Source organism: Hakea prostrata, chromosome 3 (assembly GCF_041222555.1).
Source record: "Hakea prostrata isolate BN-2017 chromosome 3, UWA_Hpros_2, whole genome shotgun sequence".
Classification (NCBI taxonomy): domain Eukaryota; kingdom Viridiplantae; phylum Streptophyta; class Magnoliopsida; order Proteales; family Proteaceae; genus Hakea; species Hakea prostrata.
In genome coordinates this window covers 4,347,393-4,364,714 of record NC_142602.1, presented here as the reverse complement: position 1 = coordinate 4,364,714, position 17,322 = coordinate 4,347,393, and the positions used below count along the sequence as shown (strand labels likewise).

Genomic DNA, 17,322 nt, shown 5'->3' with positions numbered 1-17,322 from the left:
ACTAGCTTTTGGATTCATAAGAAAGAAAGAAAAATGCTAGACGGAGTTTGGGTTTGGTTTCATTAATTACAGGACTTTTCTTAAGATACTGATGAAGCTAAGATTACAATCCAAGATTGACCAGCTTGGCTGCCAGTCTTTGTTCATAAGCGTGTACTTCTCTGACTTTATTATCTGTCCACCACGCTCCAATATATTCTTTAATGACTGATCTCAACCTGCCAGTGCAGTCTTGAATACTAGGTGAAGAAGGTATGAGACGATGTGCATGGCCTAGGCCTAGTGTCATGCTTTCCTGAATGCCACCAATTACACAACGTATGGGCTTGGCCATGTAGCACTTGAAAGAACAGTACAATTTAGCTATGCTAGATAGAAAGCTCGCAGTTTCATAAGTTACTTCAGAACCCCAAATGAGGGGTAAACTAGGAGACGAGCAAAGCCTTGACAAAGTAAGAAGTGCAGCTCAGGTTGCTGTTTTTCAAACCTTGTACTCGGGCTGGGACTAACATTCCATGGATTGGTGCTTCTAGATATCCAAAACCTGCTGAGCACGCAAAACACTATCAATATATGCACTTTTCTTTTATGCTTCTGAGCGCACAAAAACACACACACCTGCCCCTACGCAAGCACACTGGCTCAGTTCCGTTATTCTGTACACTGCGAATCATTAAACCTATGGGACTGAGCCCATGGGCATCAAGGGGAGCCGAGCTCAGGGCACAACGCTCATCAACTGGATTGGACCTGATGATACAGCTACAACCTTACAAAGCTTTCTAGAATTTTGTTCATATTGCATCAGTTACCAATTTGCTGTTTCAGTGATCGGGTTTTCAGAGTTCCTCTGTAATATCTCATTGTCATTTGAATGCCATGTTATGGCTGCTCTAGAGATTCTGCAATCACCAGTTGAACACAATTCAGAAGGTTCAGCATTAACAGGTTCTTCTGTTTGACAAGAAATCGAAACATTTCCTGCGATTGGGCAGTTGCCACAGCTGCACACTTCATCTATATGTTGATCAGTGCTCAGTCCCTGAAATAAGGATAGTAAAGCCAATATTAAGTAAACAAAACTTGGGAAAGAAATAAATTGCAAGGAAAATGACTAAATAAATAGAAAACAGAACTACACATTGAAATCTACAATTTTTTACCTTCTCCCTACCGAAGTGCTCCCTATACTGCTCCCTATACTAAATATCAAGTAAGAATAGAACAACCTGATTTTCTAGAATGTGTGTATGTGTATATGTATATATATAACATAATTCCATAGGAAACCATACAATCCTTTGTGCTCCTGGATGAGAGACAATTTAGAACTGAGTAATCTGCCCTTGAAGAAGAATAATACCTCCCACACATTCTCTATACCATGGACTTCGATGGATCTTGATTCGGCTAATTTCTGCATTTCACGGAGTTGTCTGGCGGCAATAGAAAACTTCCTCTGCTCTTTGCGAACCTTGCATGAAGAGGAGAAAGAAATTCAGGAATATGAAGTTGACATTTCTCCGCTCTGAAAATTTGGGCAGTCAAAGAATCAAAACCTGTTCCTCTAACTCAGCTACTCTTCGTACGGATACTTGTTCAATGAAAGCACGACGTTTGCACTCTTGTTCAAGCATGTCCATAATTCGATACCTTAACTCAGCCATTTCTTGAGTTAGGTCTTCTGCCTCTTCCTTTGCCTTGGACTTCTCTTTCCTCAGCTCTTCCTAATGGTCATTTAAAGAATATGGTTTTAAGTTTCCATGAGGAAGCACTATAAGCTCACCCTGTAAACTCAGAATAAGGTACTTAATTTCAAAGACTCTCAAAGTTTTCAATTTTATAGTTATTATCAGAAAGTTGCTTGTTTGGAAAGTATTAAATACCACAGCATCACTTCACATCATCATAAGATCAAGGGCAAGAGATTACAAAGTTGCCCAGGTTATGGTACCCAAGGGTGGGACCCACCTATATTGGATACCATCAGTGCTGCTCAGGCTGTAGGAGAACCTAAGTGCAGGGCCAATGTGGATGTGCTTGCAGGGGAATCAACATGGATTGGATTTTTTTAATTCACATGGGGTGGGATGGTAATTTCATGTGCTCCTGTACCTGGGATTAAGGACCACATGGCCATTCAGCATGTTTTTCTTGGGTGATTCTTTTTCTCAGGATTAAAAAGGTCATCATCTCACAGAGTTGAGTGAGAAGCTTCCCCCGCGCCCCCAATATATGCAATTTGATTTTTCACGAACAAGTTTTGAGGAAGTATCATGATATGTAGATTAATACCTTGAGTTGCTCCACGAGAAGCTTATATTCATGGATCTGATGTGACATCTTCCCCATCTCCTCCTTTAAGTCTTCATCTGAAGCAGCTACAACAGCCATTTTTGAGAGAAGTGGGCCCAAAACTTCCTCACAAGTGCTTCATAAACAGCACAAAATATTACAAAGAGTACAAATATGGAATCCTGAATGTCAATATAGACATAACTCTAGATTCTTCAAGGAGGAAATAACTGACTATTGAAAATAAAACTTTCTAGGCATTCCACAAAAGTTAAGCATCTGAGATGGGTTAACCTAAAATATATTCATGGATACAAACATGAGAATTGGAAGGTATTGCAAATGACCTTCAATATCCTTCACGTTTAAATGCCTATAAAATGGGATTGGAGAAATAACTCTTTGCCTATAAAGGCCCCATATAGGTGGAAAAGCAAGTGTCAAACCCAGCATGATTCATGTAATTCAACTAGCAAGGAGAAAAAGGATAAATGTAGTTCAATTTTTATAACAGGCAGAATGAGGTATCTCCAAAGTTAGAGCTTCCAGTTCATAAAAATCCTATGAATCCACAACATGACACCAATATGTCCATGCTGAAGTGAGAATTTTACTCTGCACCTAAGTTTAAGGTTGGAAATTTCTTTAAAATATATGGAGTTTATCAAACATTCCACTAAGTAGCTAAGTACTCATGTAACTCTCAAGTCTCAAGATTTAACTAAATTTAAAGCACCAATGCTGCTATCAACATAGTTATCAAGGCATTCTTGATGCCTAGGTGACCAGTTGATCTATTGTTCAAAGCACTAGACAAGAAATAGAATTAAAGGGGAGAACAAGAAAGAAAGCTGGGCAAAATAGGGAGCAAAACCCAGAGAACTGCTAAATAGGGAGAAGAAAAATGATATGGAGAAGGCAGTAGCAGCTGACATTACCACCAGGAGGTTGTACTGGCAGCCACTACCACCACTGTCCTCCGCCATCACAGTTGAAGGAGGTATCTACCTGGAACTCAAGCAGGATCCACCACCTCTCCTGCAGTCGACATTAAAGAGGAGTTGGACCAAATGGATCTCATCTGTTAAATCATAACTTCAGAGAAAGTTACCATGCACGAATGCTTATTTCCTAGACATTGCCATGTGCTAAGTTGCCTGTTCACCAACTAGATACACCTAGGGCACCATGACAACTATGAAATAAATAACAGCCAGCTATACACAAACCAGCATGGACGCAAATGAAATGGATAGATTGATATAGATTATGAAGTGGAAGAGTATCCATGTCTTTGGTTACAGAAAACAGAGTGGTAACAAAAAGAGCCACATTCTATACCCCCTGGGACAGACAGTCCAATATTGGTAATGGATAAAGGGAAGAACTATTCATCAAGGCCACCACTCCACCACCTCAAAGTGGCACCATAAAAAGCATTTCTGAAGAATTCATTATATTGTCTGTAACATGGGTGCCTACAATGATATCTTCCAGGTTGACCGTCAGCATCTCTAATAATTTAAACAATCCAATTCAAAAACTTCTTTCTAGACAATTAGCTATATTTTATTGTTACCCAAAAGAATGTGAAACAAGATGGCCAGGCTCTGGTCAAATAAGATTGAATACAAAATAATCTTAAAGGCAACAACTAATTAAATGGAGCAAGAACACTATAGCAATAGCACAAGATTCTTGCTGCCTATTTCCTCATAGATATAAAATATTCACAATAGTTAATGAAGCTACTAGCACATACCTCATATCTTCTGATGCAAGAAAAAGGTTCTCCAGCTTCCTGCCAGAAGACTGAAATCCAAACTTAGATCTCTCCTGGTTTTCCAGCCGTCCTCCAAGGTGTTCTTCAACCTTTTGACAAAATATTTGAACATTCCTCTCTGTTACTTCTAGCTTCTCTTTCAAGTCTTTGTTTTCCTTCTCCAAATATTTAATCATCTTCTGGGAATTCTGAATATGGACATCAAACTCTTCCATTAACTCATCCACCTGAGACTTTTCTTGGTCAGATGCCCCCTGAAATTTCTTACCCTCAAAGGACCTCTGCTCCAAGGTGATTAGATCAAGCTTTGTGCTCTCTATTTCACACTGGTATTCCAATGCCATGGATGAAATTGATTCGTCCAGTTTCTCAATATACAATCTTGAATCATGCAACTCCTGTTCTCTGTTCTCCAATTCTTGCATCAAGAACATGCGCTCAGATTCAGATATCTCCAGTTCATCCCTCAACTTTTTCATTTCCTCATTCAAGTTTCCAAACTCTGATAGCTTCATCTCAAGGCTGTGCACATGCTCACTCAAACAATTTGCCTCTATATTCCTCAGGTTCAGTTGATCTTGCAAGTGTGCTGTTTAAACCAAAATAGATTCAAGGTCAAATTAATCATGATATGATGTCCTGATGAGCCTAGTTGAAACAACATTTAACACAAAAGATAAAACATTGGATTAAAGTGAGATTAAAGGGCCTACAGTATTTATTTACATAAAGGGGAACTTCTCTGGGCCTTAAATGGAGTCCACTTATTAAAAGGAGAAACCACTGAAGAAAAATTATTAAATTGCAACCAGGTAAAATTCCCAATTTGGCAGTTTCCTGTACTAGCACAATAAATTGAGTCCAATTTTCAGTTGGATCTTATAAACCTTGAAGGTACTAGGATCACTACTGAGGATGTGAAACTTCCTGATAAATTTTATAGAATGCCATACACATGCACAAAGTCCAGATGAAATCCCCAAAAAAAGTGTGGAAGAGCTTAGCAATCTATGGCCATCTTGGCTAACCAAACTGTTTAATAAGATTATGAGTACTAACAAATACAAGATCAATGGAGGAGAAGCATTGCAGTTCCAATTTACAAAAATAATGGTTATATTTAGAGTTGCAATAACTACCAAGGCATGAAACGCACGAGCCATAGGATGAAAGTATGGGAGAGGATAATAGAAACCCATTTGAAATAAGAAACTAGTAGTTTAGAGAACCACCTAATTAAGAGACTTATAGAGAGATATAGAGATGTAAGAAGGGTCTTCATATGGTCTTTATTGAAATAGAAAAAGCCTATGATAGAGACTACAGAGTGTTTTCTTTTGGGATGAATAAATAACTAGAGAGTTAATTTGGCATTAACTATAGAATAGAATTGTTTTAGTTAAATATTTAGACTTACTTAAAAATATGTATGGTGATCCACTAGCCAATGTAAGAATGATAAGGGACCAAGGTAGTGCATTCCCAATTACAATTGGATTAATTAATGATAAGATGTAAGCCCTTATTCATCATTTATCATGGATGATTTTAACGAGAGAAATCCAAGATGAGGTTCCTTGGTTTATACTTTTTGCTGATGACATTGTTTTGATAGAGGAGACAAACTAGTATCGATGCCAAGTTGGAGTTATAGAGATCAACCATGGAATCAAAATGAGTTTCCTTGGTTTATGCTTTTTGCTGATGACATTGTTTTGGTAGATGAGACACAAACTAGTATTGATGCCAAGTTAGAGTTATAGAGATCAACCATGGAATCAAAAGGTTTTAATCCATGAACAATCTGGTGTGCAATTGGTTATACTATGATGGATGATGAGATGGCAAAACTCTATGCAAAAGAGATTCAGCAAAGTGATTATTTTTAAGTATCTTAGCTCAATCATAAATAAAGAAAGTGATATAAAAGATAATGTTCCCCCAGAAAATTAAACTAGGATGGATGAAATGGAGAAATGCTTTCAGGTTTGCTTGATCAATGTCTTCCTTTAGAACTTTTTCTAGGACTGTTGTACAGTCAGCTATGATTTGTGGCACAAAACAAGTAGTAAATAAGCATCATATAGATAAACTCAATATAACAAAAATAAGGATGTTGACATGGATGAGTTGCAAAACTAGGAAGGACAAAGTAAAGAATGAACATATTAGAGCTGGTCTAAGAGGTGCTTTGATACATGATAAGCTACAAGAGAGTCATTTTAGATGGCATGACCATGCCCAATGGAGGTTTTTAAATGCTCTATTCCAAAGGAGTGATTTAATCCAGATTGAAGGAACCAAAAGAGCAAGGAGCAGACCCAAAATAACCTTAGGAGAAGTGGTGAGAAAAGACATGAATGCTTATGCCTTGTATCCAGTATGACCTTGAATAGAGCTAATTGGAAAGCAAAGATCCATGTAGCCAACCCCATCTAGTTGGGATAAGGCTGAGTTCTTGTTTTTTCTGTAGACACAAACACATACACAATAAGCAAACTATTTGCCTTGAATCAAAATCAGTTTCTTTCAAATCGTTGATTTTTTTTTATATTACACATAGACAATAGGTTGATGAAAAAGACCAACATCCAAATTGTCATGAAGGTTAGTGATCATCTCACCCAATACATGGTTTCACTTAGAGTGATTTTGAGGCAACAATATCCCAGAAATAATCTCTCTTTATGAATATAGATATAAATATTTCTTTTGTGACATGTTTAACAAGATAATCTAAATAAATAAAGGAATATTCTGAGTCAATGGCAGATGAAAATGTTAGATGGGTATCCTTACTCATGTCCATTGAATAATGTCTAGTTTCTGTTTCCAAATCCTCAATGTATTTTCTGTCTTCTAAGCGGGCTTCCAACAATGTCTTGATATCAAATTCTAGCATCTGCATTGACCAAAGCTTGGAAATCAGAGATGACAGACTAACAACAGAAGTATGATATTGAAACAACAAATCCTATTTTCTTTCAATTCTTTCAGTAACTGCAAAAACCAAGCTCAGAAACTAAGCAAAAACCTGAAACACTCAAGTCAACTTATAGATCCAGAATGTAAATAACAACTTAAGATTAAAATTTCATGAAGATTCTAACAGGAACATTATCAAAAGACTTTTCCTTGTCCCTAGGGTTCTTAAGGCTGAACCTTACACAATCCCAAAATGACTCCACCAGCCATCATCCCAGAACCGAGAGAAAGGCAAGAAGAACAGGGCACAGCTAACCATATCTCAGGTCATTATTCACATTTCAACCTAGAAATTTCTAAATAAACAGACTCAAGACACAAGTCTTAAAATGACTCCTCTGGTTTCAGTATTTCCATTGAATTCCAAAGTTGACCTTCACAAAGCGATTAAGTATTAAACAATATGCAATGAGGCTTCTACAGTCCCAAATAAAAATACATGTTGAACATTCATTTTGCACTTTAGTTATTGTTGTATTGTTAAATAACTGGACGGACAACTTGCAACTGGCAAGCCAAGTCAAAAACATCATTGAAATGAACATAACATACAAAGTTAGGAGCTCCCTACTGTAAAACATTTAGTTCAATTAAGGACACAGATAGACTGTGCCACTTTCTCTCATCTCACTGTAGCCGTTCAGTTAATGATATGTGTCTACAAGCCTACAGAATTGATTAGCACCTCCATATTATTCTGAAAGAAAGAAAAGAAAAGAAAAAAAAAACATATTTTCTTCATGGTGAATGAGTTTTACTTTTCCTTTGCAATCCTCTTATTCTCTCCAGTATCAGCTGAATTCAAGCAGTAGCAGTCCTAATCTCTCCACTTATGGTTTGGTGAGAAGAGTGGTCTTTATCTCCTTCATCTGAACTGTCAACCTATCTGAGCTAGAGAGGCACTGATAAGCAGGCTGAAACTTATATAAGAGACTCCGTAGTTCAACATTCTGCTTGAACCCCTTCAAACAGGAAGTTTTCACTCTTAGGCTGCGTTTGTTTGCTGGAATAAAGGTGGGGTGGGAAAATTCTTGAAAAAACAAAATTTTCCTTTAAATCCTAAAAGTGTAGTTTGTTTGGTTGCTTGGGTGGGAAAGTTAGAAACAAGTTTCTTTAATTTAAGGAAATTTGTCTAGTGAGGTGGCAAGCAAACTTTCCCACCCCAAGCCTTTTCAAAACCCCACAAAATGTGTGGGACTTTGTGGAAAAGTGTGGAAAAGTAAAAAATGAGACCCACAATTATCGTTTTTCCACAAAATTTCTTCATTTCATTTTGTTCTCCCTCACCCCACACAATGGGCCCACATGTTTTTTTTCCCACCACACCTTTGCAAACAAACGCAACCTTAATGTTTTCCAATTGTTCTCCCTATTCACCTGTTGTCATCATCAACACCAAACCTATAGTAACTTGCAGGTGTAGCAAGAAGACTAAAAAATTCACCCTATGAAATGATCCACTCAAGTTAACCGTCCACACAAAATCTCACAAGCATACAATTTCTGAACTCTGATATTCAGTTCCCCTTCCTACAAAGCCTGAATTCCCACTCAGCTGTGCAAGAAAGCAATAGTTGCCCATCATAGCCCAAACTAGTTGCAGAAACCAACTTTAGTTTCCCGATTAGCACTCTGATTATATCATACATTGACTGAAAAAGCATGCTGTCTAGTTCCTAACATATATCCACATAACAACTCTATAGAAAATAAGGTGCCTTTTTAAAGGGAAAGAAAATAATATTCAATCAATAAAGTTCAATTTACCACAGAAATTGAAATACTCAATTTTAATTATTTTATAGACTTCCCCCAACAACCATACATGAGAATTGAAAAATTGACCAGGTACTTGAAGCACTTCTGTGGATATTCATACACATGACAAATAATACAAGAATCTAAGAATACATATTACTTTGATCAGTTCAATACTTTGAGATTGGGATTCTCTCAGCATGTCCTTCTCTCTCCTCAGCTGCATCCAACGAAATAAGAAATGGATGACTTATGAGTAAATAAATATAAAATAATAAAATAAAAAACCAAAATTTTTGACACCATTATGAGATAAAATAATTGCATTGAATGAAGTAAAGGAGATTAAATAGCATTTTCTCCTCAGTTGCATTTAATGAAATTGTTATTAGACTCCTTCATCAAATAAATTAAATTAAGAAGACAGAAAGCAAGAATTTTCTCCTGATAAGCAAAGAATAGAGTAAAATTAAAAGATTCATGAAACCACCATTCAACTTTTATACCAAAAAAAAAAAAAAAAAAGAAACCACCATTCAACTTAAATAAAATATCGAGAAAGTGGAAACAACAATCAATCATAAAATCATAAAATCAACAGATCAAATCTCAAATTCATAGCATTTTTTATGGAAATAATTGATTTTCTACATCATATCTCGGACTTTCCATGGTTCTAGTTGTTGGAAAATTGTCCGAGTATCATGATGATGGAAACTCAATAGGGACTTTTGAATATTTGGGTTTTTTTACTCTCTCCTTTTAACTGGTCACCCTTCCACATTCTCTGTAGATGCAGTTGGCTGGAGTGGAGTTTTCAAGCTCCATCTTTGGCTTCTAATGCTTGGTGTCATTCTTGATGTGGTTCTTATAGAAACAAAGACAGGACCATTTCTTGTTTACATATACCCTCCTTGTGACCGGCCATACTAATCTTCTCACTTGATAAATTATTTGTAATACAATTAGACAAAACAAGAGCAACATAATACTAGAGTCTAGTTACAAAGAACTCTTTTTAGTGTAGCGATTTTATTTGTAAAATTTAAAGTGTTCCTTCGACCTGTCTTCACCTCTAGTATCAAACAGTCATAAAGATTAGTAAATATTTAGTTGTATAGCTAACCACAGAGCTTAACAGATTCTGCAACGGAACACAAGATTTACAATAACACCTTATTGATGCTACACACACATACACACCACCCACCCCCACCCCCCCCCACCCTATGCACACGGATTGTAGTCATACCTCAGTACACATCCTTCCCAAGTGCAAGAGTTCATCGATGTTGAATGAAGGGTCATTGTCACTCTTGAAGGTACTAGACATCTGCAAAGGGGCAGAAAAAATTAACAATATACCAATGCTATATAAGGAAACAAACAAAAACCATTACATATGCACCATTTAAGCACTGCACCTACAAGTGCCAATGTAATAGGAAGCCCATCACAAACAGTCATCCTTACTATAGAGAGAAATGTTACAGATCCATCAGATTCTCAATGTATGCCACTATCCGAAATATCCAGTGAACAAAACAAAAACCTTTCATCAAACCAGGTGGTCAGTAGGATGCTTTAATAAGTCATCACCGGATTGGATCTTCATCTGCATTAAGACCACTGTTGATGTGGTTCAAGTTGGATTTCTTTCATTACCAGCTTTTGCCAGCTCTCGCTTGTGGAATTATTGTTTCCTTGAAGACAATGTCTTGGTGGTTGCTTAGGACATTTATTTTCCTCTTCTAGTTATAATTCTACTTGTTAATAAAGGTAGGGATATTATTTCTCATTTTCAGCTTTGTTTTATGTCATATTACAGCATGCACATGAAGGGGTTTGTATGAGTTCCAGTTATAGGATTCTAAATTTTAGGAATCTTATCTTTAGAACAACAGTACGAGTAGATTCAAGTAGTTATGATTTGCAGGGCACCACACCTTAAATATATCTCACACGTCCAGCTATGTCATGTCAAATATACAAGTTGACATTGCTGGATGCCTCCTCAAGTTGTAAGTCTCTAGGCAAAAAGATGGTTGTTAGATTGATCTTCTGTTTTCCTCTTTTCCTAAAATTTATGCAAAATGATTTAATGCAATCAAAGTTGTCAAGGCAACCTTAGGCAATTAGGCGACAAAGCAGCGCCTAGGTGGCAATAAGGCGACCAAAGCGGTTGGTTCAAACTTTTTCAATACGACTACTTTTATGCTGATAAATTTCTATTATAAGCTAAAGAGACATTCAAGAATAATCTTCATCTAAAAAACAAGCATTCAAGAATTATAATTTATGAAAGATTATTGAAAAAAGAACACAAACATAGGTTTATATCATCAAGCATCATAACATATGACTATAAACTATATTAAATTATAAGTATGAAAATGAAAGTAGTAATTTTACATTTTTTACTTACCTCTATGATAGTGTGATGCCAAATAAGTACCTTATCCATTTAATGATTCATTGATTCTCAATCTCAAAAATGACTAACTATTAAGTTCATATACGGCTTTGTAAAATAAAATTTGATTGTTTAAAAAATCAAGAAAAAATATTATCATGTACAAAATGTCAAAAAAGTGAAAGTTTTGGCGTCTAGGCGGCAATAAGGCAACAAAGTGGTAGCAATTAGGTGAAAAAGCGGCAAAAAAATTGCATGTTAACAAAGTGGTTGAAAAACCGCCTTGCCACTTAGGCGGACTCTTTGACAACCATGAATGCAGTTGAAAATTAATTCTTTCTTTGTAGTTGAATTCTTTATGTATCTTCCGCTAACTTGTTTTTTTTATCACTGCAACACCATTATTCATCTAAGGCAAATAGATATGAGATCAATACTATTACTTTTGGAAATTTAAGTTGTACCATATTAAATATGGGAGGGAGTCACTGATTTAGATATTATGCATTTTTGGAAGTAGTGAGAACAAGAAATGAGTAGTTGTGTGGTTGGTAGTTGCTAAGCATTAGATAGTTAATCTTGTAAATCTTATTTAAGAAGTGAAATCTGACCCATAATTTCTTTATTGAGAAACAATGCAATACTTCTTCAGTAAGCCAACCCCTTTTTCCCCTAATATTCTGATATATTCATTCTCAGCTATAGGTCATCTGGTGTAAAAGCTGGTTATGGATCAGAGGGTGGAGAAACTGGGCTAATGAATTTCAAAAGGGCAGCATAAAGCTCTCTTGAAAATAGACAAGCAACAATAAATTCTTTCAAAATCCAATATGTTGTGAGAGAGTAAATAGTCAACACACCCACATAACAAGTTTGCGGTCAACATAAATTTGAGATCATCCACCAGAATCCAAAGCCAAGCATGGCCAATGAGCTATGTCTTCAAGATCAAAGCTCAGTTTAACACTATAACAGTCAACCAATAATGGATGCTCAAGAAACAGACTTCCCAACTCTTCAACTCAATGTTTGGCAACAACCAACCCTTGGACGTATTCATGAAGGGTGGCCATAAGGACTTTTTGATGTCATATTAATCAACTTCATAGACAAGGAAGAAAATTGGGAGAAAATTTGGGGGTTGTTCAGATCTAAACCATTGTAGTAACTCCAGGTTAAACCAGTGCAGACCCATCAGAGACTTTACTTTTGATAGAGTTGAATTCTGTCATCAGAACATACTTGTGTCAACACAACTTGATTTATGTATAGATGGAATTTAAGTTTCAGCTATTAAATGAATTTTGAAATTGAAGCTTGACCAGGCAAAGAAATCAGGGAAATAAAGGAAGTGGTCAGAGAGGACTCAGTGAAACCTAAGTTCCTGCACTGAAGCCATTCTCTGTTGGTACCGTTACATAATTTTATCTAAAAATCGTCTATATATTTATCATAGATCATATTTCTTATAGAAATTACAAAAATCGGGGAAACAATCAGACACAGAGCTAAACTCTATTCGCTTTTGAGGTAAGCAAAAGCCCCATACTTTTTTGCATTAGATCATCAAAGATCATCTTTCTTCAAAAATTGTCGTTCTCGCTTTTTACTTTTTTTCTCGAGTAGGGCGGATGGTTACTCTTCCGGATTCTTAACTTATAATAGCTTTCAAATGCAGAAGAAACTAATTCAAAATTGTACCAATAGAATTATAGAACCTAAAAGAGGAACGATTAAATAAACATCTCGACAGCAAACCTACAACTACAAATTCTTCAAAAGCAGCAACAAGGCAACAAATCTAACTGTTCATAAATAAGTAAACAAAGTTTTGCCGGAACAATATGCTCCTAAAATGCGCAACATTAAAGGTCAGGTAAAGAAAAAAATCCAATGCATAGAAAACTAAAATACTGCACAAAAAAGAAAGTTCACTTGCTTCAAACGGCTAAAAAACTTATAACATCCGTATATCCTCAAAGAATCACCTGCAATGTAAGAAAGAGTATCGAAATATTGTTTACAGGGTCTGATGAAAATATCGCACGGAAATTCCAGAACAAACAACGGCGAATAAATTTTATTTCAAGCAACAAAACATCGAGAAGATTTGAGAGGATTCAAGAAATCCCTAGGAAGAAAGGATTTAAAGAGAAGTGAAGAGAGAAGAAATTCTATATACCTATCGTAGGTTCTACACTGTTACTGGAGTAGCACGAACTCTAATTCCCGCTCTGTTCGATCCTGAATAGAAAACCTCGCAGACTCCGAACGACAATTTTGAATACCATTAAAGCTGTTTCTTTACATAGCTGGCGCTCAAATAATGATCAGTTTCCAACCAATAAAATGGAATCTAATATTATTGAAAACATAGCAATTTTTTCATTTTCTGATAAGCATGAAACTGCCCTTTTATTCTGTTGAGATAAAGTCATAAAAACAAGGTATATTATCTCGCTTAAATGTCACAACATTTTGACAAAAAATTGGCATGTCACTCAAGACAACGCGAAACTAAGCATCGAAATGTCAACAACGAAAAGTTGTCGAAAAATCACCAAACCGGGGAAATATGGCAAAAATCAAAACTTTCGCTGCCAACTGTATGAGTTCTACTGCTACAGGTGTTATTGGATGCCGGAAGAGAATAAGATAACGATTAGTTCGAAACTTTCTTTTTCACATTCTCCGTGTATGGAAACACCTCACCGCCACAGCTCTTCTCCACCATTGCAGGTCCACAAGTACATATGTGACCTCATTTCTCTCTCTCTCTCTCTCTCTCTCTCTCTCTCTCTCTCTCTCTCTCTCTCTCTCTCTCTCTCTCTCTCTCTCTCTCTCTCTCTCTCTCTCTCTCTCTCTCTCTCTCTCTCTCTCTCTCTCTCTCTCTCTCTCTCTCTCTCTCTCTCTCTCTCTCTCTCTCTCTCTCTCTCTCTCTCTCTCTCATTTCAAGTGAAATAGTAGCGAGATTCCAGTAATTCCAGATACTCGATTTTGTGGAGGTTCCACTACCAAAAGTCACCAAAATGTTTGCAAAAAGTTACCATGTCGGTGGCTAGAGACACCATTGACACATGAGTTTTTGCCGACATTTTGAACCTTGGATAGAATGATAATGCATGAATCCTAATTGCTACTATTTTTTTTTTATTTGAAGTTCATCCTAGTGAGCTTGCGCGCACCTCCGGAGACTTTATACAATTAATATAGGTGGGGCTTCACCCCTAGCCCAAAGGGGAGAGTCCGGATTGTCTCCCCCGACAATTGTTGACCATAAATTATAGGAGGCCTACAGGCCCTGTAGTACAAGGTAGGGCGATGGGGTTTTTTTTTTTTTACATATAAGCCCCACATAATTTGTGGTTGTAAAATCATCAATGGTACTTCCCGTTAAAGGATATGATTCATACTTACGAGGATATTCGAACTCTAACCTTCTACATTGAAGCATTATCCCTTAAGATAAAAAAATAGTGAAAATTTTCTCTATTTCCAAATTTTGCCTAGTGACTAGTGGCCCACGGATATCCACTAACTTGGACCTCACACCTATCCTAACTGATATCACCCTCTTAAAATCCTACTTTTTGGAGTATAAATTTGTTGTTTTTTCCTAGGTCATGCAATACGATTGCTCATGTCCTAGTCCAGAAGGCCATGTCGATTTTGGGCTCAACAGTGTGGCCTGTATCTAGTCCTTGGTTGGTCTCCCCAACTTTGGCTCCTGCTCAATTTTAATGAAAGTCGATTACCAAAAAAAAAGACTAGTGCCGACCTTCACGTGTCGATGACCAGGTTTTACCAATGCGGAACTGGATCGGTGAGTTGGCTGATCCAAATCTAAAAAACGTTTCCAACGATGCTCAGTAAAATGGCCTTGGATCAAACCACTTTGTGTCGGTCCATTAATCTGGACCGGACCACAAAAGGCTATCGGAATTGGGGGACCTCGTGAAACCTGATCTGTCATTATACTTTAACGTCCGCAGCCATCATGGGGGCCCACCAAGAAGATTAGCTATGAATTTTCTTCAAAATTCTTTTATTTAAGACCATGTCCAATGCTGGACCGAGCCGGACCACTTTGGCTCGGTCCATTATAGTTGAATCTGGACTGGACCACTAAAGCGTCTGGGGACCCTGTTGAACCGGTCACTATCCCTGACCTCTGCAGAAATAATGTTTGGGTTGCAATAGAAGTGCAACACCACACAGCTCAGGACTGAAGGATTTAAAGATGGGTTAATTTGGGAACTGAGAATTGGGTTGGGCTTGTGGTCCAGCTCCATACACTCCAGATTTCATCGAAAAAAAGGCCTGCAAGTAGCATGGTCTAGAGACGGGCCAACCAAGTGGATTTTACTAAGCTAGTTCCACTTGACATGGTAGTGTCTATGGGGTCCATCGTTAGACGGTCGCCACATGGATTTCATTATATTCCAATCATTCAATTTGTTTCGATGAATTTTTTTTTTTTTTTTCTTTCTTTCATTTAAGTTGGTAATAAGTGCTCATGGTGTTTCCAGTGGCTGAGATTTAATGAGATCCATGTGGCAAACATCCAACATTGTGCCAAGTTGTATCAGGTCTGTCGGCCAAACTCTCTTTATGATTACACGCCGGTACAATCGAATCTCACCAGCGTTTTTTGAATTAACCTCAACCATCAAAATCCTTAAAGTTAAGATCATTGGATGATTGGGCTAATATTTCAAATTATAAGAATTGTTGTAAACCCCGATAGGTGATTAAATAGATAAAAAACCACTATCTCCAAGTATGAGGTCAGAGTTTGAATCCCCTCAACCAGGAAAAAAAATCAAAGTTAATATCGTGTGGCGCTTGGGTACCTAAACTATTAGAACAATAGAACCTGATTAATTAATGGAACATTAAGCCCATAAATCAATTTCAAGGGCCCATGTATCTTATAAGGCAAGAAAACCCCATCAAGAATTTTAGAAAACACTAGAGATGAGGAGACTTTGGCTGTAGACCACAGCTTACTAGTATTCAACTAGCTATACTCAACTAAGCTAGTGTTCATTATTTGAATTCCTTGCCAGTAGGGGTTGATGATTATTATTTTTTTTAAATTTTTTTATGACGCATTTAAGACGATGATCATCTCTAACAACATGAACTTTTGATAGGCCCCATTTATAATTATGCCACAAATAGGTATAAGGGAAGCACAATCCTCTACCTAGCACATAGAGATACGATATATATTGATACATATATTTTTTTCAGTCAATATGATATAATACTCTATTTCCTAATTATAGAGTGATACATTAAACCTTGCAAATAAAAAATAAAAAAATCTAATATGTACACACAATTTAATTATGTATTTTTTTTACCAAAAAAAAAATATATATATATATTATTTCTACCATTAATGACGTAACATTTATATCTATTCTCTCCTTCGTATCAATGGTCATTGTCACCGCATGTAGTCTTTTTTTCTGGTTCATCACCATATGTAGTCACTATCACATTCATTGTCTCATCGCTCTTTTTATTCAATTTTTGGGTTTATGAATGAATGTGAAGCTACAGTAACACACTATCTAGTGGGATAAATATTATACCTAATCGCCTAATTATTTGATTGTTTATTTCATTCCCGCCCCCTAAATATGAATTGGGTGTTTCCTATATTTAAACTTTATAGCATTAAATGATCGGCATTAGATAAATCTTAATGCACTAATAGAAACAAAGATAAGGGACCATGAGGACATATTTGTGATATCTTTAGGTCTCACCAAACATATCATATAACTAAGCACATGGGGTGTTTCCGTGAGAACTCGTCAACTACTCGTGTCAATATCGAACACACATTAATAAATCCGAACTAGTTAGTACCAAATTATACAGCTCCCTACTATATGTTAATTAGAATCTAAGTTATATATCATCTATTAAATAATTCAAGAGCCAAAGCTCCGTGGTAGGTTTGGAAAGTGGTTTCCCTACTTATGGATCTCAAATCTCTTTAAATAACTTTCCATAAAAGGATAAAGGAGGAAAACCCTAAAAAATCCTCCTCACCTTTTGTAACGCCAATCTT

The 17,322-nt window shown here is 36.6% G+C and overlaps 1 protein-coding gene across 2 annotated transcripts; it reads right to left on the bottom strand.

Annotated features, from left to right (window-relative positions):
* Nucleotides 1-83: 83 nt before the first annotated feature.
* On the bottom strand, nt 84-13,609 carry LOC149020164 (uncharacterized). Of its 2 annotated transcripts, XM_089148260.1 has the most exons (9): nt 13,417-13,609; nt 10,074-10,154; nt 8,982-9,041; nt 6,878-6,980; nt 4,058-4,667; nt 2,296-2,431; nt 1,560-1,727; nt 1,364-1,474; nt 84-1,042 (listed from the first exon to the last, which is right to left on the bottom strand). In XM_089148260.1, the coding sequence occupies exons 2-9, from the start codon at nt 10,152-10,154 to the stop codon at nt 809-811; spliced, it is 1,503 nt and encodes a 500-aa protein (XP_089004386.1). In that variant the 5' UTR covers nt 13,417-13,609; the 3' UTR covers nt 84-808. The 2 variants fall into 2 exon arrangements, with proteins under 2 accessions (XP_089004386.1, XP_089004387.1); XM_089148261.1 differs by lacking the exon at nt 13,417-13,609 and having other exon boundaries at nt 8,999-9,041; nt 10,074-10,116.
* Between the last annotated feature and the right edge of the window lie 3,713 nt (nt 13,610-17,322).